General features: G+C 43.4%; 1 protein-coding gene across 1 annotated transcript in view; it reads right to left on the reverse strand.

Moving 5' to 3' along the window:
- LOC144091819 (fibrinogen C domain-containing protein 1-like) overlaps positions 1 to 10,248 on the reverse strand; it is a 45,186-nt gene extending 34,938 nt beyond the window's left edge. The window contains exon 1 of the mRNA XM_077624471.1: positions 10,159 to 10,248. Within this exon, the coding sequence (XP_077480597.1) occupies positions 10,159 to 10,236 (78 nt within the window). The 5' untranslated portion in view covers positions 10,237 to 10,248. The remainder of the gene's footprint in view (positions 1 to 10,158) is intronic.
- Between the last annotated feature and the right edge of the window lie 7,563 nt (positions 10,249 to 17,811).

The raw sequence follows: 17,811 nt of genomic DNA on the forward strand, positions 1-17,811 counted from the left end.
TGGCACAGTAGGGTGGTGAACGCCGTCTTCCATTCGTCCCCCTCCCGACTGCGAACAAGATGGTGGGCATTTCCAGAGGTCCAACTTGGAAAAAATGCGAGCACCATGAGGCGAAGTAAAAGCTGAGTAAGGAAGGGCAAAGGGGTACCTTTGCTTGATGATGATTGTGTTAAGGCCTCGGTAGTCAACGCAGGGGCATAGTGGGCCGTCCTTCTCAACGAAAAAGAATCCTGCCCCAACCGGCGAGGAGGATGACTGGATGTGACATGCGGCTAAGGCATCAGAGCTGTATCCCTCAAGGGCCTCCCGCTCAGGCTTGGAGATATTGTAGAGATATTGGTGAGAGTGGGCCCTGGCAAGAGGTCAATGGCACAATCATAGGGGCGATGCGGAGGCAGGACCCTAGCATGGTCCTTGTTAAAAACTGTGCAAGGTCGTAATAACAGTCCTTGCCTTGGAGGGGATCTTGAGGGTACGAGGGCTGACTGGAGACACCTGGTGCGGCAGGCTAGGCTCCAGGCCATCAACTTGGGACCTGACGAGTCAATGACTGCATTGTGTTGCCTTAGCCAAGGAAGACCCAGAACTATGGGAGCCTCCGGACAGTCCATCACCACCTGGTTGTTGCCGGATAAGCAGAGGGAAACTGGCTCCGTCCATAGCTCCACTCTGCCTAATGACCGCCTGTTCAGTGCAGTTGTCCTCAAAGGTCTATCCAAGGGGCAAGTCCCGATGCCTAGTTGAGACAGCACGGAGCGGTCGATAAAACTCTCGTCCACTCCGCAGCCGACCCATGCGGTGGCCTCGTGCGTCTTCCCCCGCCAATTTGGCAAATGCATCGAGGGAACCCGGCTCATCACGGCACGCCAACTCCTCCTTCAGGGACTCCGCTAGGCCCCCAAGAAATACTTCCTGGAGGGTGTTGTCATTAAAAAGGGTGCGAAACTTGCTGACGGAGAGACATCAAGCAACTCGTTGTCTCCCTGCCACGTACTGGGTGGTCGAACATTTCCTCCATAAAGGCGCCATACGAGGAGCAAATGTGGTCGGGATTGTGGTCGTGGTCCGTGGTCGTGAGCATGGTCAAGGTCTTGGGAAAGAAACAAGGCTTCAGGGATCAGTTGAGGCGGACAAGGAGGCAGCGCGAGAAGGTACTTAACAGTGAACTGATTAAGATGATCCAGCGACGTGGTCACGTTCTGGTTGGCTTAAATAGTCCTGGGTGTCTGATGAGCCGCACATGCATTTGCTCAACCCATCAGCTGCTGGAATTGGGATTGGGTGACAGGAGCAACCACCCACCTGGCCCTGGGTCTGACACTATGACATTGACTAAATGTACATAGTAAACATGAAAATTTGAAAATTCCAATACACGCTAATAGGAATCCAATCCAGTCAGCAAAGTTGTACTGCCTGATAGCCCCATGGTTGCTTAATCATTCTTAACGCCCAGCATTTGTGGATGTGTGAAGTGGCTTTTAAAAACGGTAGCTTTGTTTTTTATGAGATCTAGTGTGTGTGCTACAGCTCTTGGCTCACTTTTGCGTCTGCAGTCACATTTGTTAATTAACCACCCTACTAGTCAAAATCGGACATCTAGTACCATCAATGGCAGTCAATGAGATAAGTGACCTAAAAAAATAACCTGGAGGAAGTGACTCAAAATCTACAAGAAGTATAACTTGAAATACCCCAAAATAGACTTCAAGTGAATACTAGAAGTCCTGTATTCTCTCAAATTTTGCGGATAATGTAGACCAGATATGGCTGTGAAAATTGAAAAACCACGAAATAAGATCACCCCTATTATCTCTACAATGTTTACTCGTCCATACAAGATCAAGAAGTGTAGATATTAAACACAATTATATGTATATGCAAATACTGTAATGTTTTAACATTTATAAATATAGAATTAATATATAATAAATGTGTAAATACTGTACTCATTTCTGACAATATATTTATCAATATCTATAAATCTCTGTTTAATCTAAATCCAAAAAATGATGATGAGAAACCTGTGCAGAACAATTAAGATGAATTGAAGATGATGATTTATAAAAAAAAATCAAATCAATCAAAAGCCTTTATATTGTCATCATACACAGCTGCGTATAACGAAATTGGTGGTGCTACTCCACAAAGTGCGTTTTCCCAGTAAAGAGAACATAAATAAGTAATATAAAAATATAAAAAGTCACATCCTGGCAAGGTAAAAAAATCAAGTCCGGGCAAGGTAAATTTTAAAATATTCCACAATCTAAGATATTGCACATTGTTATTGCACACCCCGAAGTTATTGCACAGAAGGGATTGTGTGTCGTGATAACGCAAGTTCAGAGTTCTCATGGCTGTGGGAAAAAACTGTCCTTAAGTCCATTTGTCCGTGCTTTGTGAGACCTGTAGCGCCTGCCAGAGGGCAGCAGCTGGAACAGGTTGTGACCAGGCTGGTATGGGTCCCTAACAATGTTCACGGCTCTGCTCAGGTAGCGAGGCCTGGCAATGTCATCCAGTGAGGGCAGAGAGCAGCCGATGATCTTCTGGGTGGTGTTAATCACTCTCTGCATGGCTTTACTGTCTGCTGCCGTGCTTCCAGCGTACCACACTGTAATGCCGTATGCCAGGATGCTCTCCACAGTGGCTCCATAGAAGGTTACCAGAAGCTTAGTGTCCAAGTTGTTCCTCCCCAGTACCCTCAGGAAATGGAGTCGTTTCTGGGCCTTCTTCACCACTGCCGGGGTGTTGGTAGACCAGGAGAGCTTGTCTGTGACCTGGACCCACAGGAATTTGAAGGACTGGACCCTGTCTACGCATACTCCATTTATGAAGAGTGGGGCCAGATTTGTGCTGCGTTTGCGAAAGTCCAGGATTATTTATTTTGTTTTCGTGGTGTTTAATGAGGTTGTTCACCAAACACCACGAAGACAGTTCGTTGACCTCATCTCTGTAGGCAGACTCATCCCCCTGAGATGAGTCTGACGACAGTGGTGTCATCAGCAAATTTGATGATGGAGTCAGAGTGGTGGTCGGTGTACAGTCGTATGTGTACAGGGAGTACAGAAGAGGACTCAGTACACAGCGTTGAGGGGAGCCAGTGCTCAGTGTAATGGAGGAAGAGAGGTGGGGACCAAGTTTAACAGTTTGTGGACGGTTGGTTAGGAAGTTCTTAATCCAGCAGCAGATGGAAGAGGATAGTCCAAGGTGGGAGAGTTTGTCAGCCAGAATGTCCGGTATTATAGTGTTGAAGGCTGAGCTATAGTCAATGAAAAGCATCCTCACATGTAGTGTAGAGCTACAGCGATGGCATCCTCAGTGGACCTGTTTGCTAATACAAAAGCCTAGACCCCAGTCAGCTGGTCAGCACAGGCTTTGAGCACCTTCCCAGGGTCTCCGTCAGGGCCAGCAGCCTTCTTGGTGTTCAGTCTGCAGTACCTTTCTCAATTCATGTTCCTGAAGCTTCAGTGTACTGCTGCAGGGTGGTGGTGGGTGTGTTGAGACTGAATCTGATTTGTCAGTCTCAAAGCGGGCAAAGAGACGGTTCAGTTCCTCTGCTAGTGAGGCAGCTGCGTTAACAGACATTATTGTCATTGTAATTGGTAATGTGTCGTATTCCCTGCCACATCTTCCCTGGGTTATTTTCTGTGAAGTGCTCCTCAATTTTCCTTGTATATGCTGCTTTGGCCTTTTTAATGCCTCTCTTCAGGTCTGCTCTGGCAGTGCTGTATTGTAACTTGTCCCCTGGCGGTGTTACGGCATTTAATGAGTGCCTGTGTCTCACTGGTCATCCAGGGTTTTTGGTTAGGAAAAACCTTAAACGTATATTAACAGTGGCAGTATCCATACATTTTTTGATATAGGAAAGTACTGTCCGTGTAGTCCTGGAGGTTGTGGTGTTCAAAAATATCCCAAATGGTGAGGGAAAAACAGTCCTGCAGCTGAGAAAGGGCGTCCTCAGGCCATGTTTTTATTATCTTTATTTGTGGCCTTGTTAGCCTCCGGAGTGGGGTGTATGAGGGGGTGAGGGACAGGCAGAGATGGTCGGATCCAGCAAGGTGAGGGAGGGGTGTGGCTCTATAAGCATGTTTGATTTTAGAATAAACATGGTCTAGAGCAGGGGTGTCAGACTCAGGTTGGTTCGTGGGCCGCGTTAACGTCAACTCGATTTCATGTGGGCCGGACCATTTTAGATATATTTAGATTTTTTTAAATAAATGGATTAAAAGAACTGGATTAAAAGCCCTAAATATTCAGTTTTTTTATAAATCTAAAACAATGTTTATTTGACCTTTTAAAAAATATATATTTTTAGATTTTACAAAATGATTTTTGAACTAAAAACAGAAAAAAATGATTAAAAAATTACAATTATTGATTTAAAAGGGGGAAAATCAGGACATTTAATATACATCTATACTCTTCATTTTAATTTGATCCTAAAACAGAAAGTCAACACTCATGATTTAATTTCCCGGGCCACACAAAATGATACGGCGGGCCAGATTTGGCACCCGGGCCGCCACTTTGACACGAGTGGTCTAGAGTTTTATCACCTCTGGTGTGACACGTACTGGATAAACTTAGGCAGAACAGTCTTTAAACATGCTTTGTTGAAGTCACCGGCGACAATAAAGACTCAACCGGGGTGGTCAAGCTGCTGTTTGTTTACAGTCGCTAGCAGGAGGCTAAGTGCTGTGCTAACGTTAGCATCGGGTGGGATGTAAACAGCCAATACAATGACGATGGTTAGCTCACTAGGTAGATAGAAGTGCCTGCACCGAACTGCCAAGAGCTCTAAATCAGGGGAACAGTGAGTGTTAATGATCCTAGTGTTGCAGCACCAGTTGTTGTGTATGTACACGTAATGTGTTGTGTATGTCACCCAGACCTCGATTTTCTGGAAAAATCCACCCATACCAAGGCTCCTGTCTGTCCTGTCCGCCCAAAGCGATCTTTTTTTGGATAATAGTGAAGGCATTCGCCCGGTGGCTGCCTATCTTCTTCTTTGGCCTGAACCTAATAGTAGATTAGATTAAATTAGAATTTTATTTCATCCCGTATTCGGGAAATGTCTTGGTGGCAGTAGCAAGACAGACACAAGACACACAATACATTGTAGACCTAGGTAAGAAACTGGAGCCACACACAGGAAGTCCACACGGTGGGGACCTTCTGCAGACTGAGACTGAGGTTACCACACAGTCCCCGAGTAGTCCGGAGGTTTTTAAAGATCACCTTCCTTGCCTAGATCCTCCTAAGATGTTCTATCACTTAATCAGCAGTGGAGAGGACGGTGGGGGGCTTCAAAGCACACAAGCAGCCCAGCAAGCACCGGCAGCACCTCCATCTGACCGGGGAGAGATCTCACGCTCCCATAACAATGATGGAATGCTCGGTCTGGAGCATTGCCATTTCTCCCGGCACTATCGTCGACTGCTTAAAGCTGATCCTGCGTGCATGACAGCGGAGGCACGGCTGAAAGGCTTCAAAGATGTCTAGGACTAGCACAAAGAAACCAAGCCACGCAACGGGTGGGGCCGAGTCGCAAAGGCCGCAGAACAACAAAGCAAAAAGCCCAAAGTACAAAGCAAAGCAAAGTATATGAGAAATCATTAAGAAATACAAAAATGCAATAAAAAAAAGACAGAAAAGCAACAAAAACACAAAAAAACGAGCAAGAGCGGACGGAGCTACCGCTACCGGCTGCCATTTGAGCGGCGCCATCTTGGTTGCAGTAGCATAAATGGATACAGACAACAAAAACACGTTGTAAAGTTGGATAAAACTGGAACCACACACAGGAAGTCTTCCACAAGATGGGGAACTTCTGCAGACTGTGACCGAGGTTGAGAATATGCAGAGTCACTCTTCCAAGCTTATCCGCACAGTCCCTCAGTAGTCTGGAGCTGAAGAATCAACAGTAACAGAGTACAAACCCTCAAATCCGTTTCCGGCCTGGTAAGCGCCGACAGCTCTTCCATTTATCGGGGAGGGATCTTACTTTCCCCATAATAATAGATGGAATGGTTGTTCTGAAGCATCGCTTCTTCTCCTGCCACTTTTGTCCAGCTCGGGATTTCCAGCGGCATTTAGGTGTTGCTCCTTCTGCTGCGTATTGTTCACAGCTAATCCTATGTGTATGACAGCGTATGCATGGCTGAGTGGTTCCAAAAAAGAAGAAGCAGAAAGAAGCCAGGCTAACAGAAAAAAGAAAATTGTAAAACAAAGTAAAAACTATAAAGTACAAAGTAAAGTAAAAAGGAATGTATTACGAAATATTAAAATGTAATAAAAGAAAAGATAGAAAGGCTGTAAAACACGAAAAACAAATAAGAGTGGACAGAGCTACTGCCACCGGCTGCCGCCTGGCGGCGCCAGCTAGGCAAAAAAATGTAATGGTTGCGCCACCTTCGGCAGCAATAACTGAGATCATGCGTTTACGTTTATTTGTGATCAGTCTTTCACAACACTTTGGAGGAATTTTGGCCGCCAGTATTTTTTCAATATTAGAGGGTTTTCTAGCATGAAAAGCCCATTTCTGATCACACCATAGCATTTCTATTGGATTTAAATCCGGACTTGGCCACTCCAAAACCTTAACTTTGTTTTTGTTTTTTGCCATTCAGAGTTAGAAGAAACAGTCGGCTGAAGAAGAAACTTTCAAATTAGAAGAATGCCCTTAATGTCATGAAGGAAAAGACCATAATTTCAAAGTGGAAAAAAATTGGGGCCGAAAATAAAAACATCCATGATTATGAGGGATTTACGGTACGATGGACGTTCCGTCGACGGACACTTGGTCGACAGACACTTCGTCCCCGGACGTTTGGTCGAACGGATGGTTGGTTGACGGACAGTTCGTCGACCGGACGTTTCGTCGAACAGACGTTTGGTCAACGGACAATTCGTCGCCAGATTCGCCGCCGGACATTTTGTCAAACGGACAATTTGTCGCCGGATTCGCTCTCAAAATTATAATCATGAGAGAGAGAGAGATTACTGTTGAAAGCGATCAACCAGGTAATCTCTTGCTCTCAAAATTATAACCATGAGAGAGAAAGTTTGTAAATTTCAGAGCATTAATATCTAAATATCTAATATCAAAATTATCAATAAGTTGCGTATTACTGGCGTTGTGTGTACATGTTTTTCAAACTCCGGCCCGCGGGCCATATACGGCCCGTTAGGCTTTTTAATCTGGCCTGCTGACGTTGTCCAAATTATAGTAAAAATCAATGACCTCATTCATTTCCCTTTGCCCTGCAATACCCTCGTTTCCCCGATAGATGACGCACTAGTCTAGGCCTTTGTTGGAGTGTAACTTTGAGAACAACATGCCGCTCATCACTCTCAATTAAAGACTGCTTTCTTTTGTTAAATAATAATATGTTCTTAATGTTGAAAGTAAATTTGAAAATAAATTTTCACCTTCAATTGTGTCTTTTTTCTTACATTTCAATCCCCAGGTTTGATAAATTACATTGCGTGTCCAAATGCTCCTGGCCCGGCCCCTCTGTCAAATTTTAGTATCCCTTCTTGCCTGCAAGTCAAAAAGTTTGCCCACCTCTGGTGTAGACAAACCTGTCCGTCAACCAAACGTCCGTTCGATGAAACGTCCGGTCGACAAACTGTCCGTCGACCAAACATCCGTTCGACTAAACGTCCGGTCACAGGGATTTACGCATGAGGAGATTCATCATTCAGCCATAGCTAAGGCCGTGAAGTTGGCTCGGTTGGTGGCCACTTAAGGCTTCTCAGAAATGCGGTGGAGTCATGATCGAGAGCCACTCAACCCTCCAAACTGATGAGAATATTGTGGTAAGGATTAAATCGGGGAGTGAGGAAGATGAGACTGAGGACAATGATGCTTTGTAACCTTTTCAAGAATGATAGATGCCCATCAATTTTTTTTCACATTTATTTTTGAATTTCTTTGGATCATGGCATAATGCTCTGATCTTGTAGCCTACTTCACTTTGTCTGACACATTCTATTTAAGTGTTTCTTGATTCAACACGTGGTGGTAATCAGGTGTGGGTGTGTCCTTTGAAATTGAACTCAGCTTTCCTACAATTGTAATTAGTCGCAGTTATTTTGTTATTTAACAAAGGGGGCAATTACTTTTTCACAGAAAGCCAGACAAATTTGTATTTTTTTTCTACCTTGGTAAAATAAAATCATTTTGAAACTGGTTTGTATCCTGGGGTTGTCTCTGTGTCATGCAAAAAAATGATTTGATGGTCTGAATCCTGTGTGTGTGATAAATAAAATAAAATAAACAGAAATCAGGAAGGGGAAAGGGCAAATGCTTTTTCACAGCACTGTATAAAATACCACGAAAGACTAAAGCCTCGAAGTGGTGAATGATGAGAGTATAGTCATCCGTCCCCATTTTCCAGCCCCAAAGTTCGCAGCTTCACTGCATCCTGGTATTTTCCATAAGTATTCACAATAAAAAAATGTTCATAAAAATTTCAATATTTGCGCTGAAACTCGTAAGTGCTTTAGCCTCCTTGGAGAAGGCTTGAAGAAGAAACAATCGTCCGAAGAAGAAACGTCCGAATTAGAAGACATGAAGGAAAAGACCATAATTTCAAGGTGGAAAAGTTTGTGGCCAAAAATAAAAACATCCATGATTATGAGAGATTTACGCATGAGGAGATTCACCATTCAGCCATAGATAAGGCCGTGAAGTTGGTAGCCACTTAAGGCTTCTCAGAAATGCGGTGGAGTCATGATCAAGAGTCAATCAACCCTCCAAAATGCTGAGAATCTCGTGGTAAGGATTAAATCGGGGAGTGAGGAAGATGAGACAGAGGACAATGATGACAACAAGTCTGTCTCTCTTTGAGAGAGACAGTCGACATACGATTCCCCCGACATATGAGGAATTTGAGATACGAGTAAAATTCCGAACAAATATTTACCTTCAGATACGAGACAAATTTTGAGATACGAGCATTTGAGACAGCCAGTTTGCCAGGCCGCGACAGGATGCTTTATGAATTCAACGCACTTTCTCACCGCATCCCCCTCGTGCAAAGATCTCTACGAGCACTGGGTGGAGCGTTCCATTTTTTTTTTTGCATTAGTCAGTGCAGAATTAAGGGAAACAATGGATCCAAAGCAAGCCGGTGCAATGAAGGGTAGTGCGAAGAAAAGGCATATGATGACAATCGAAATTAAGCACGAAATAATCAAAAAACATGAGTAGTGTACGGGGCTGGCTCGTCAATACATATAGAGAAGCAGGAATTTTGACACGAAAGCTGCAGTAGAATACATGAACCTCTTTGCCTTGGTTATTGCACAAGAAGGTTTAAATTTTGTGTAACCTAAGATTAAAACTTGTTTTAAGTGTGTGTATAGGAATCTAAGTTCATTTAAGTTAAATTTAAAGTTTATGTTATGTTACGAGCACATCTGTCAAGTAACTCTCTCGCTCTCTCTTCCTTATCCACAAACTCCTCGTTGTATAAAATGTTGCCTCATTTTATTATTAAACATCATAACCACTGGTTATGGGAACCTAACTAGTTTATGTTACGTTACAAGCGCATCCGTAAAGTGCTCTCTCTCTCTCTCTCTCTCTCCCTCTCTCTCTCCCTCTCTCTCCCCTATCCACAAACTCACCATTGTATAAAATAATGCCTAATTTTATTATTAAACATCATAACCACTAGTTACTCTGTTAGTAGATGGTGAATTAAAACCAATAAAAATATGTTTTTCCATTGTAATATCCAGTTTTTGGTGTTTTTTTCAGAGGGAGGGAACAAATTAATTTGTATTTAGTTCATTTCTATGGGAAACGTTGATTTGAGATACGAGCTCAGTCCCAGAATGCATTAAACTCGTATCTCAAGGTACCACAGTAATGGAAAATCGGAAGCAACAATTTTGTGCATTGTACCACCAACTGTACAGTATGTGTGATGCGCATGCACTTAGGTACGTTGAGCACGCCTGCAAGTAGTTGTTGACAATAATTGATAATGAAATTTGTTGGCATAAATTTGACTATCAATTTTATCTATTTGTTTATGCAGCCTTTCTTTACAGCCAATCTATTTTGATTGGGAAAGGTCGATGAACATACATTCATTCGGAAACCCGTACAGTCTGGCAACACTGGTCAAGTTTTTTTGGGTGTACCTTGTGCGTGTTTCTTGTTTTTCCACTGAGTTCTGAGCTGCTGTTGTTCATTGCTGTCCAACTGTCATTCAGCATCATACTAAAAGCACAGCCAAAATTTTAATGTTACGCAGTTGTGGAAGGATGTGAAATATAATTATAATTATATATATATATATATACATATACATATACATACACAAATATAAATATATACATATATACGTATATATACATATACATACATATATATATACATACATATATATACATATACATACATATACATATATATACATATGTGTATATATACATATATACATATATATATATACACATGTATATATATACATATATATATATATACATACACATAAATATATACATATATACATATATATACATATATACATGTATACATATATATATACATACACATATATAAATATATACATATATACATATATATATATATATATATATATATATATATATATATATACATATATACATATATATATACATATATACATGTATACATGTATACATGTATACATATATACATATACATATATATATATACATATATACACATACATATATACACATACATATACATATATATACATATACATATATATACATATACATATATATATATATACATATATACATATACACATATATATACATATATATGTACACATACATATATACATATATATACATATATATATACATATATTTATACATATATATATACGTATATATACACATACATATATATATACATATACATATATATACAGACATATATATATATATATACATATAAACATACACATATACATATACATATACATATATATATATATATATATATATATATATATATATATATATATATATATATACCGTAATTACTCGAATATAACACGCAGATTTTTGCTATATAATTAATTCCAATAGATGGGGGTGCGTGTTATAATCAATAACTAAAATAAATTACAAATTTTTGATCGAAAAAAGCATTGTCAAACTCACTTTGACGCACGGATTTTACGTCATCTCGTAAAGCTGACGCACGGATTTTACGTCATCTCGTAAAGCCGACGCACGGATTTTACGTCATCTCGTAAAGCCGACGCACGGATTTTACGTCATCTCGTAAAGCCAATCGGATTATGTGTTGTGGGAGGAAGAGGAAGTGGATGAAGGAAGCGTGGACGTTGATAGGATTCTCAACGAAGAGATGTATGAGGAGACGGATGAGAGGACAGACAAAGAGAGAGAGGAATATCTGCAGAGACTATTTAAAGATTGTGATGCGGACTCTTCATTTGAAGGATTCTAATGAATAAATTTGTTTGAACAAAACAATCGTGAAACGAAGAAAAAAGGTAAGATTTCTGATTTTCGTCAGCGGGAAATTTTAGGTGCGCACTATATTCGATTACTGCGTTTTTCCAGATGTTTTTGGCCCAAAATTACCTGCGTGTTATTTTCGAGTGCGCGTTTAATTCGAGTAAATACGGTATATATATATATACACATATACAGTTGTGGTCAAAAGTTTACATACACTTGTGGAGAACATAATGTCATGTCTCTCTTGAGTTTCCAGTTATTTCTAAAACTCTGAATTCACTCTGATAGTGATTGGAACAGATACTTCTTTGTCACCAAAAACATTCATGGAGTTTGGTTCTTTTATGACTTTATTATGGGTTAACAGAAAAAGTGATCAAACCTGCTGGGTCAAAAATATATATACAGCAACACGAATTAGCAATTTTGGTGACTTAGAAAGTTGTGTCAGTGAAATGAGCTTCATAGCATGGCCTCTTAATTTCTTGTGAGTGATTATGAGTGACTACAGCTGGTGACTTCTCTAAGGCCATTTAAATAGGGCTCATTGGATGCAAACGCCCACAAACGCTACAATGGTAAAGTCAAAGGAGCTCAGCATGGATCTGAAAAAGCGAATCTTTGACTTGAACAAGTCAGGAGAGTCACTTGGAGCCATTTCAAAGCAGCTGAAGGTCCCAAGAGCAACAGTGCAAACAATTGTTTGTAAGTATAAAGTGCATGGCACTGTTTTATCACTGCCACGATCAGGAAGAAAACGGAAGCTATCACCTGCTGCTGGGAGAAAATTGGTAAAGAGGGTGAAGATTCAGGGTGGGTGTGGATGTGTGTGTGTGTAAGTATGTATATAAGTGTTTCAATAATAACATAAATAAGTAATTTAAAAAGTCGTCCGGGCAAGGTATTTCTAAAATATTGCACAGAATTACCTTGCCCAGATGTGACTTTTTAAATTACTTATTCATGTTTTTATTGAAACATGCACTCTGTATGCATGTGTGTGTATATATATACACCCCCAGCCCACTGAGACTCTGTCTGTCTGTCTGTCTGTCTGTCTGTCTGTCTGTCTGTCTGTCTGTCTGTCTGTCTGTCTGTCTGTCTGTCTGTCTGTCTGTCTGTCTGTCTGTCTGTCTGTCTGTCTGTCTGTCTGTCTGTCTGTCTGTCTGTCTGTCTGTCTGTCTGTCTGTCTGTCTGTCTGTCTGTCTGTCTGTCTGTCTGTCTGTCTGTCTGTCTGTCTGTCTGTCTGTCTGTCTGTCTGTCTGTCTGTCTGTCTGTCTGTCTGTCTGTCTGTCTGTCTGTCTGTCTGTCTGTCTGTCTGTCTGTCTGTCTGTCTGTCTGTCTGTCTGTCTGTCTGTCTGTCTGTCTGTCTGTCTGTCTGTCTGTCTGTCTGTCTGTCTGTCTGTCTGTCTGTCTGTCTGTCTGTCTGTCTGTCTGTCTGTCTGTCTGTCTGTCTGTCTGTCTGTCTGTCTGTCTGTCTGTCTGTCTGTCTGTCTGTCTGTCTGTCTGTCTGTCTGTCTGTCTGTCTGTCTGTCTGTCTGTCTGTCTGTCTGTCTGTCTGTCTGTCTGTCTGTCTGTCTGTCTGTCTGTCTGTCTGTCTGTCTGTCTGTCTGTCTGTCTGTCTGTCTGTCTGTCTGTCTGTCTGTCTGTCTGTCTGTCTGTCTGTCTGTCTGTCTGTCTGTCTGTCTGTCTGTCTGTCTGTCTGTCTGTCTGTCTGTCTGTCTGTCTGTCTGTCTGTCTGTCTGTCTGTCTGTCTGTCTGTCTGTCTGTCTGTCTGTCTGTCTGTCTGTCTGTCTGTCTGTCTGTCTGTCTGTCTGTCTGTCTGTCTGTCTGTCTGTCTGTCTGTCTGTCTGTCTGTCTGTCTGTCTGTCTGTCTGTCTGTCTGTCTGTCTGTCTGTCTGTCTGTCTGTCTGTCTGTCTGTCTGTCTGTCTGTCTGTCTGTCTGTCTGTCTGTCTGTCTGTCTGTCTGTCTGTCTGTCTGTCTGTCTGTCTGTCTGTCTGTCTGTCTGTCTGTCTGTCTGTCTGTCTGTCTGTCTGTCTGTCTGTCTGTCTGTCTGTCTGTCTGTCTGTCTGTCTGTCTGTCTGTCTGTCTGTCTGTCTGTCTGTCTGTCTGTCTGTCTGTCTGTCTGTCTGTCTGTCTGTCTGTCTGTCTGTCTGTCTGTCTGTCTGTCTGTCTGTCTGTCTGTCTGTCTGTCTGTCTGTCTGTCTGTCTGTCTGTCTGTCTGTCTGTCTGTCTGTCTGTCTGTCTGTCTGTCTGTCTGTCTGTCTGTCTGTCTGTCTGTCTGTCTGTCTGTCTGTCTGTCTGTCTGTCTGTCTGTCTGTCTGTCTGTCTGTCTGTCTGTCTGTCTGTCTGTCTGTCTGTCTGTCTGTCTGTCTGTCTGTCTGTCTGTCTGTCTGTCTGTCTGTCTGTCTGTCTGTCTGTCTGTCTGTCTGTCTGTCTGTCTGTCTGTCTGTCTGTCTGTCTGTCTGTCTGTCTGTCTGTCTGTCTGTCTGTCTGTCTGTCTGTCTGTCTGTCTGTCTGTCTGTCTGTCTGTCTGTCTGTCTGTCTGTCTGTCTGTCTGTCTGTCTGTCTGTCTGTCTGTCTGTCTGTCTGTCTGTCTGTCTGTCTGTCTGTCTGTCTGTCTGTCTGTCTGTCTGTCTGTCTGTCTGTCTGTCTGTCTGTCTGTCTGTCTGTCTGTCTGTCTGTCTGTCTGTCTGTCTGTCTGTCTGTCTGTCTGTCTGTCTGTCTGTCTGTCTGTCTGTCTGTCTGTCTGTCTGTCTGTCTGTCTGTCTGTCTGTCTGTCTGTCTGTCTGTCTGTCTGTCTGTCTGTCTGTCTGTCTGTCTGTCTGTCTGTCTGTCTGTCTGTCTGTCTGTCTGTCTGTCTGTCTGTCTGTCTGTCTGTCTGTCTGTCTGTCTGTCTGTCTGTCTGTCTGTCTGTCTGTCTGTCTGTCTGTCTGTCTGTCTGTCTGTCTGTCTGTCTGTCTGTCTGTCTGTCTGTCTGTCTGTCTGTCTGTCTGTCTGTCTGTCTGTCTGTCTGTCTGTCTGTCTGTCTGTCTGTCTGTCTGTCTGTCTGTCTGTCTGTCTGTCTGTCTGTCTGTCTGTCTGTCTGTCTGTCTGTCTGTCTGTCTGTCTGTCTGTCTGTCTGTCTGTCTGTCTGTCTGTCTGTCTGTCTGTCTGTCTGTCTGTCTGTCTGTCTGTCTGTCTGTCTGTCTGTCTGTCTGTCTGTCTGTCTGTCTGTCTGTCTGTCTGTCTGTCTGTCTGTCTGTCTGTCTGTCTGTCTGTCTGTCTGTCTGTCTGTCTGTCTGTCTGTCTGTCTGTCTGTCTGTCTGTCTGTCTGTCTGTCTGTCTGTCTGTCTGTCTGTCTGTCTGTCTGTCTGTCTGTCTGTCTGTCTGTCTGTCTGTCTGTCTGTCTGTCTGTCTGTCTGTCTGTCTGTCTGTCTGTCTGTCTGTCTGTCTGTCTGTCTGTCTGTCTGTCTGTCTGTCTGTCTGTCTGTCTGTCTGTCTGTCTGTCTGTCTGTCTGTCTGTCTGTCTGTCTGTCTGTCTGTCTGTCTGTCTGTCTGTCTGTCTGTCTGTCTGTCTGTCTGTCTGTCTGTCTGTCTGTCTGTCTGTCTGTCTGTCTGTCTGTCTGTCTGTCTGTCTGTCTGTCTGTCTGTCTGTCTGTCTGTCTGTCTGTCTGTCTGTCTGTCTGTCTGTCTGTCTGTCTGTCTGTCTGTCTGTCTGTCTGTCTGTCTGTCTGTCTGTCTGTCTGTCTGTCTGTCTGTCTGTCTGTCTGTCTGTCTGTCTGTCTGTCTGTCTGTCTGTCTGTCTGTCTGTCTGTCTGTCTGTCTGTCTGTCTGTCTGTCTGTCTGTCTGTCTGTCTGTCTGTCAAGGCACTTAACTGTCTGTCTGTCTGTCTGTCTGTCTGTCTGTCTGTCTGTCTGTCTGTCTGTCTGTTAAGGCACTTAACTGTCTGTCTGTCTGTCTGTCTGTCTGTCTGTCTGTCTGTCTGTTAAGGCACTTAACTGTCTGTCTGTCTGTCTGTCTGTCTGTCTGTCTGTCTGTCTGTTAAGGCACTTAACTGTCTGTCTGTCTGTCTGTCTGTCTGTCTGTCTGTTAAGGCACTTAACTGTCTGTCTTTCTGTCTGTCTGTCTGTCTGTCTGTCTGTCTGTCTGTCTGTCTGTCTGTCTGTCTGTCTGTCTGTCTGTCTGTCTGTCTGTCTGTCTGTCTGTCTGTCTGTCTGTCTGTCTGTCTGTCTGTCTGTCTGTCTGTCTGTCTGTCTGTCTGTCTGTCTGTCTGTCTGTTAAGGCACTTAACTGTCTGTCTGTCTGTCTGTCTGTCTGTTAAGGCACTTAACTGTCTGTCTGTCTGTCTGTCTGTCTGTCTGTCTGTCTGTCTGTCTGTCTGTCTGTCTGTCTGTCTGTCTGTCTGTCTGTCTGTCTGTCTGTCTGTCTGTCTGTCTGTCTGTCTGTCTGTCTGTCTGTCTGTCTGTCTGTCTGTCTGTCTGTCTGTCTGTCTGTCTGTCTGTCTGTCTGTCTGTCTGTCTGTCTGTCTGTCTGTCTGTCTGTCTGTCTGTCTGTTAAGGCACTTAACTGTCTGTCTGTCTGTCTGTCTGTCTGTCTGTCTGTCTGTCTGTCTGTCTGTCTGTCTGTCTGTCTGTCTGTCTGTCTGTCTGTCTGTCTGTCTGTCTGTCTGTCTGTCTGTCTGTCTGTCTGTCTGTCTGTCTGTCTGTCTGTCTGTCTGTCTGTCTGTCTGTCTGTCTGTCTGTCTGTCTGTCTGTCTGTCTGTCTGTCTGTCTGTCTGTCTGTCTGTCTGTCTGTCTGTCTGTTAAGGCACTTAACTGTCTGTCTGTCTGTCTGTCTGTCTGTCTGTTAAGGCACTTAACTGTCTGTCTGTCTGTCTGTTAAGGCACTTAACTGTCTGTCTGTCTGTCTGTTAAGGCACTTAACTGTCTGTCTGTCTGTCTGTTAAGGCACTTAACTGTCTGTCTGTCTGTCTGTCTGTCTGTCTGTCTGTCTGTCTGTCTGTCTGTCTGTCTGTCTGTCTGTCTGTCTGTCTGTCTGTCTGTCTGTCTGTCTGTCTGTCTGTCTGTCTGTCTGTCTGTCTGTCTGTCTGTCTGTCTGTCTGTCTGTCTGTCTGTCTGTCTGTCTGTCTGTCTGTCTGTCTGTCTGTCTGTCTGTCTGTCTGTCTGTCTGTCTGTCTGTCTGTCTGTCTGTCTGTCTGTCTGTCTGTCTGTCTGTCTGTCTGTCTGTCTGTCTGTCTGTCTGTCTGTCTGTCTGTCTGTCTGTCTGTCTGTCTGTCTGTCTGTCTGTCTGTCTGTCTGTCTGTCTGTCTGTCTGTCTGTCTGTCTGTCTGTCTGTCTGTCTGTCAAGGCACTTAACTGTCTGTCTGTCTGTCTGTCTGTCTGTCTGTCTGTCTGTCTGTCTGTCTGTCTGTCTGTCTGTCTGTCTGTCTGTCTGTCAAGGCACTTAACTGTCTGTCTGTCTGTCTGTCTGTCTGTCTGTCTGTCTGTCTGTCTGTCTGTCTGTCTGTCTGTCTGTCTGTCTGTTAAGGCACTTAACTGTCTGTCTGTCTGTCTGTCTGTCTGTCTGTCTGTCTGTCTGTTAAGGCACTTAACTGTCTGTCTGTCTGTCTGTCTGTCTGTCTGTTAAGGCACTTAACTGTCTGTCTTTCTGTCTGTCTGTCTGTCTGTCTGTCTGTCTGTCTGTCTGTTAAGGCACTTAACTGTCTGTCTGTCTGTCTGTCTGTCTGTCTGTCTGTCTGTCTGTCTGTCTGTCTGTCTGTCTGTCTGTCTGTCTGTCTGTCTGTCTGTCTGTCTGTCTGTCTGTTAAGGCACTTAACTGTCTGTCTGTCTGTCTGTCTGTCTGTTAAGGCACTTAACTGTCTGTCTGTCTGTCTGTCTGTCTGTCTGTCTGTCTGTCTGTCTGTCTGTCTGTCTGTCTGTCTGTCTGTCTGTCTGTCTGTCTGTCTGTCTGTCTGTCTGTCTGTCTGTCTGTCTGTCTGTCTGTCTGTCTGTCTGTCTGTCTGTCTGTCTGTCTGTCTGTCTGTCTGTCTGTCTGTCTGTCTGTCTGTCTGTCTGTCTGTCTGTCTGTCTGTCTGTCTGTCTGTCTGTCTGTCTGTCTGTCTGTCTGTCTGTCTGTCTGTCTGTCTGTCTGTCTGTCTGTCTGTCTGTCTGTCTGTCTGTCTGTCTGTCTGTCTGTCTGTCTGTCTGTCTGTCTGTCTGTCTGTCTGTCTGTCTGTCTGTCTGTCTGTCTGTCTGTCTGTCTGTCTGTCTGTCTGTCTGTCTGTTAAGGCACTTAACTGTCTGTCTGTCTGTCTGTCTGTCTGTCTGTCTGTCTGTCTGTCTGT

Source organism: Stigmatopora argus, chromosome 17 (assembly GCF_051989625.1).
Source record: "Stigmatopora argus isolate UIUO_Sarg chromosome 17, RoL_Sarg_1.0, whole genome shotgun sequence".
NCBI classification, from domain to species: Eukaryota; Metazoa; Chordata; class Actinopteri; order Syngnathiformes; family Syngnathidae; genus Stigmatopora; species Stigmatopora argus.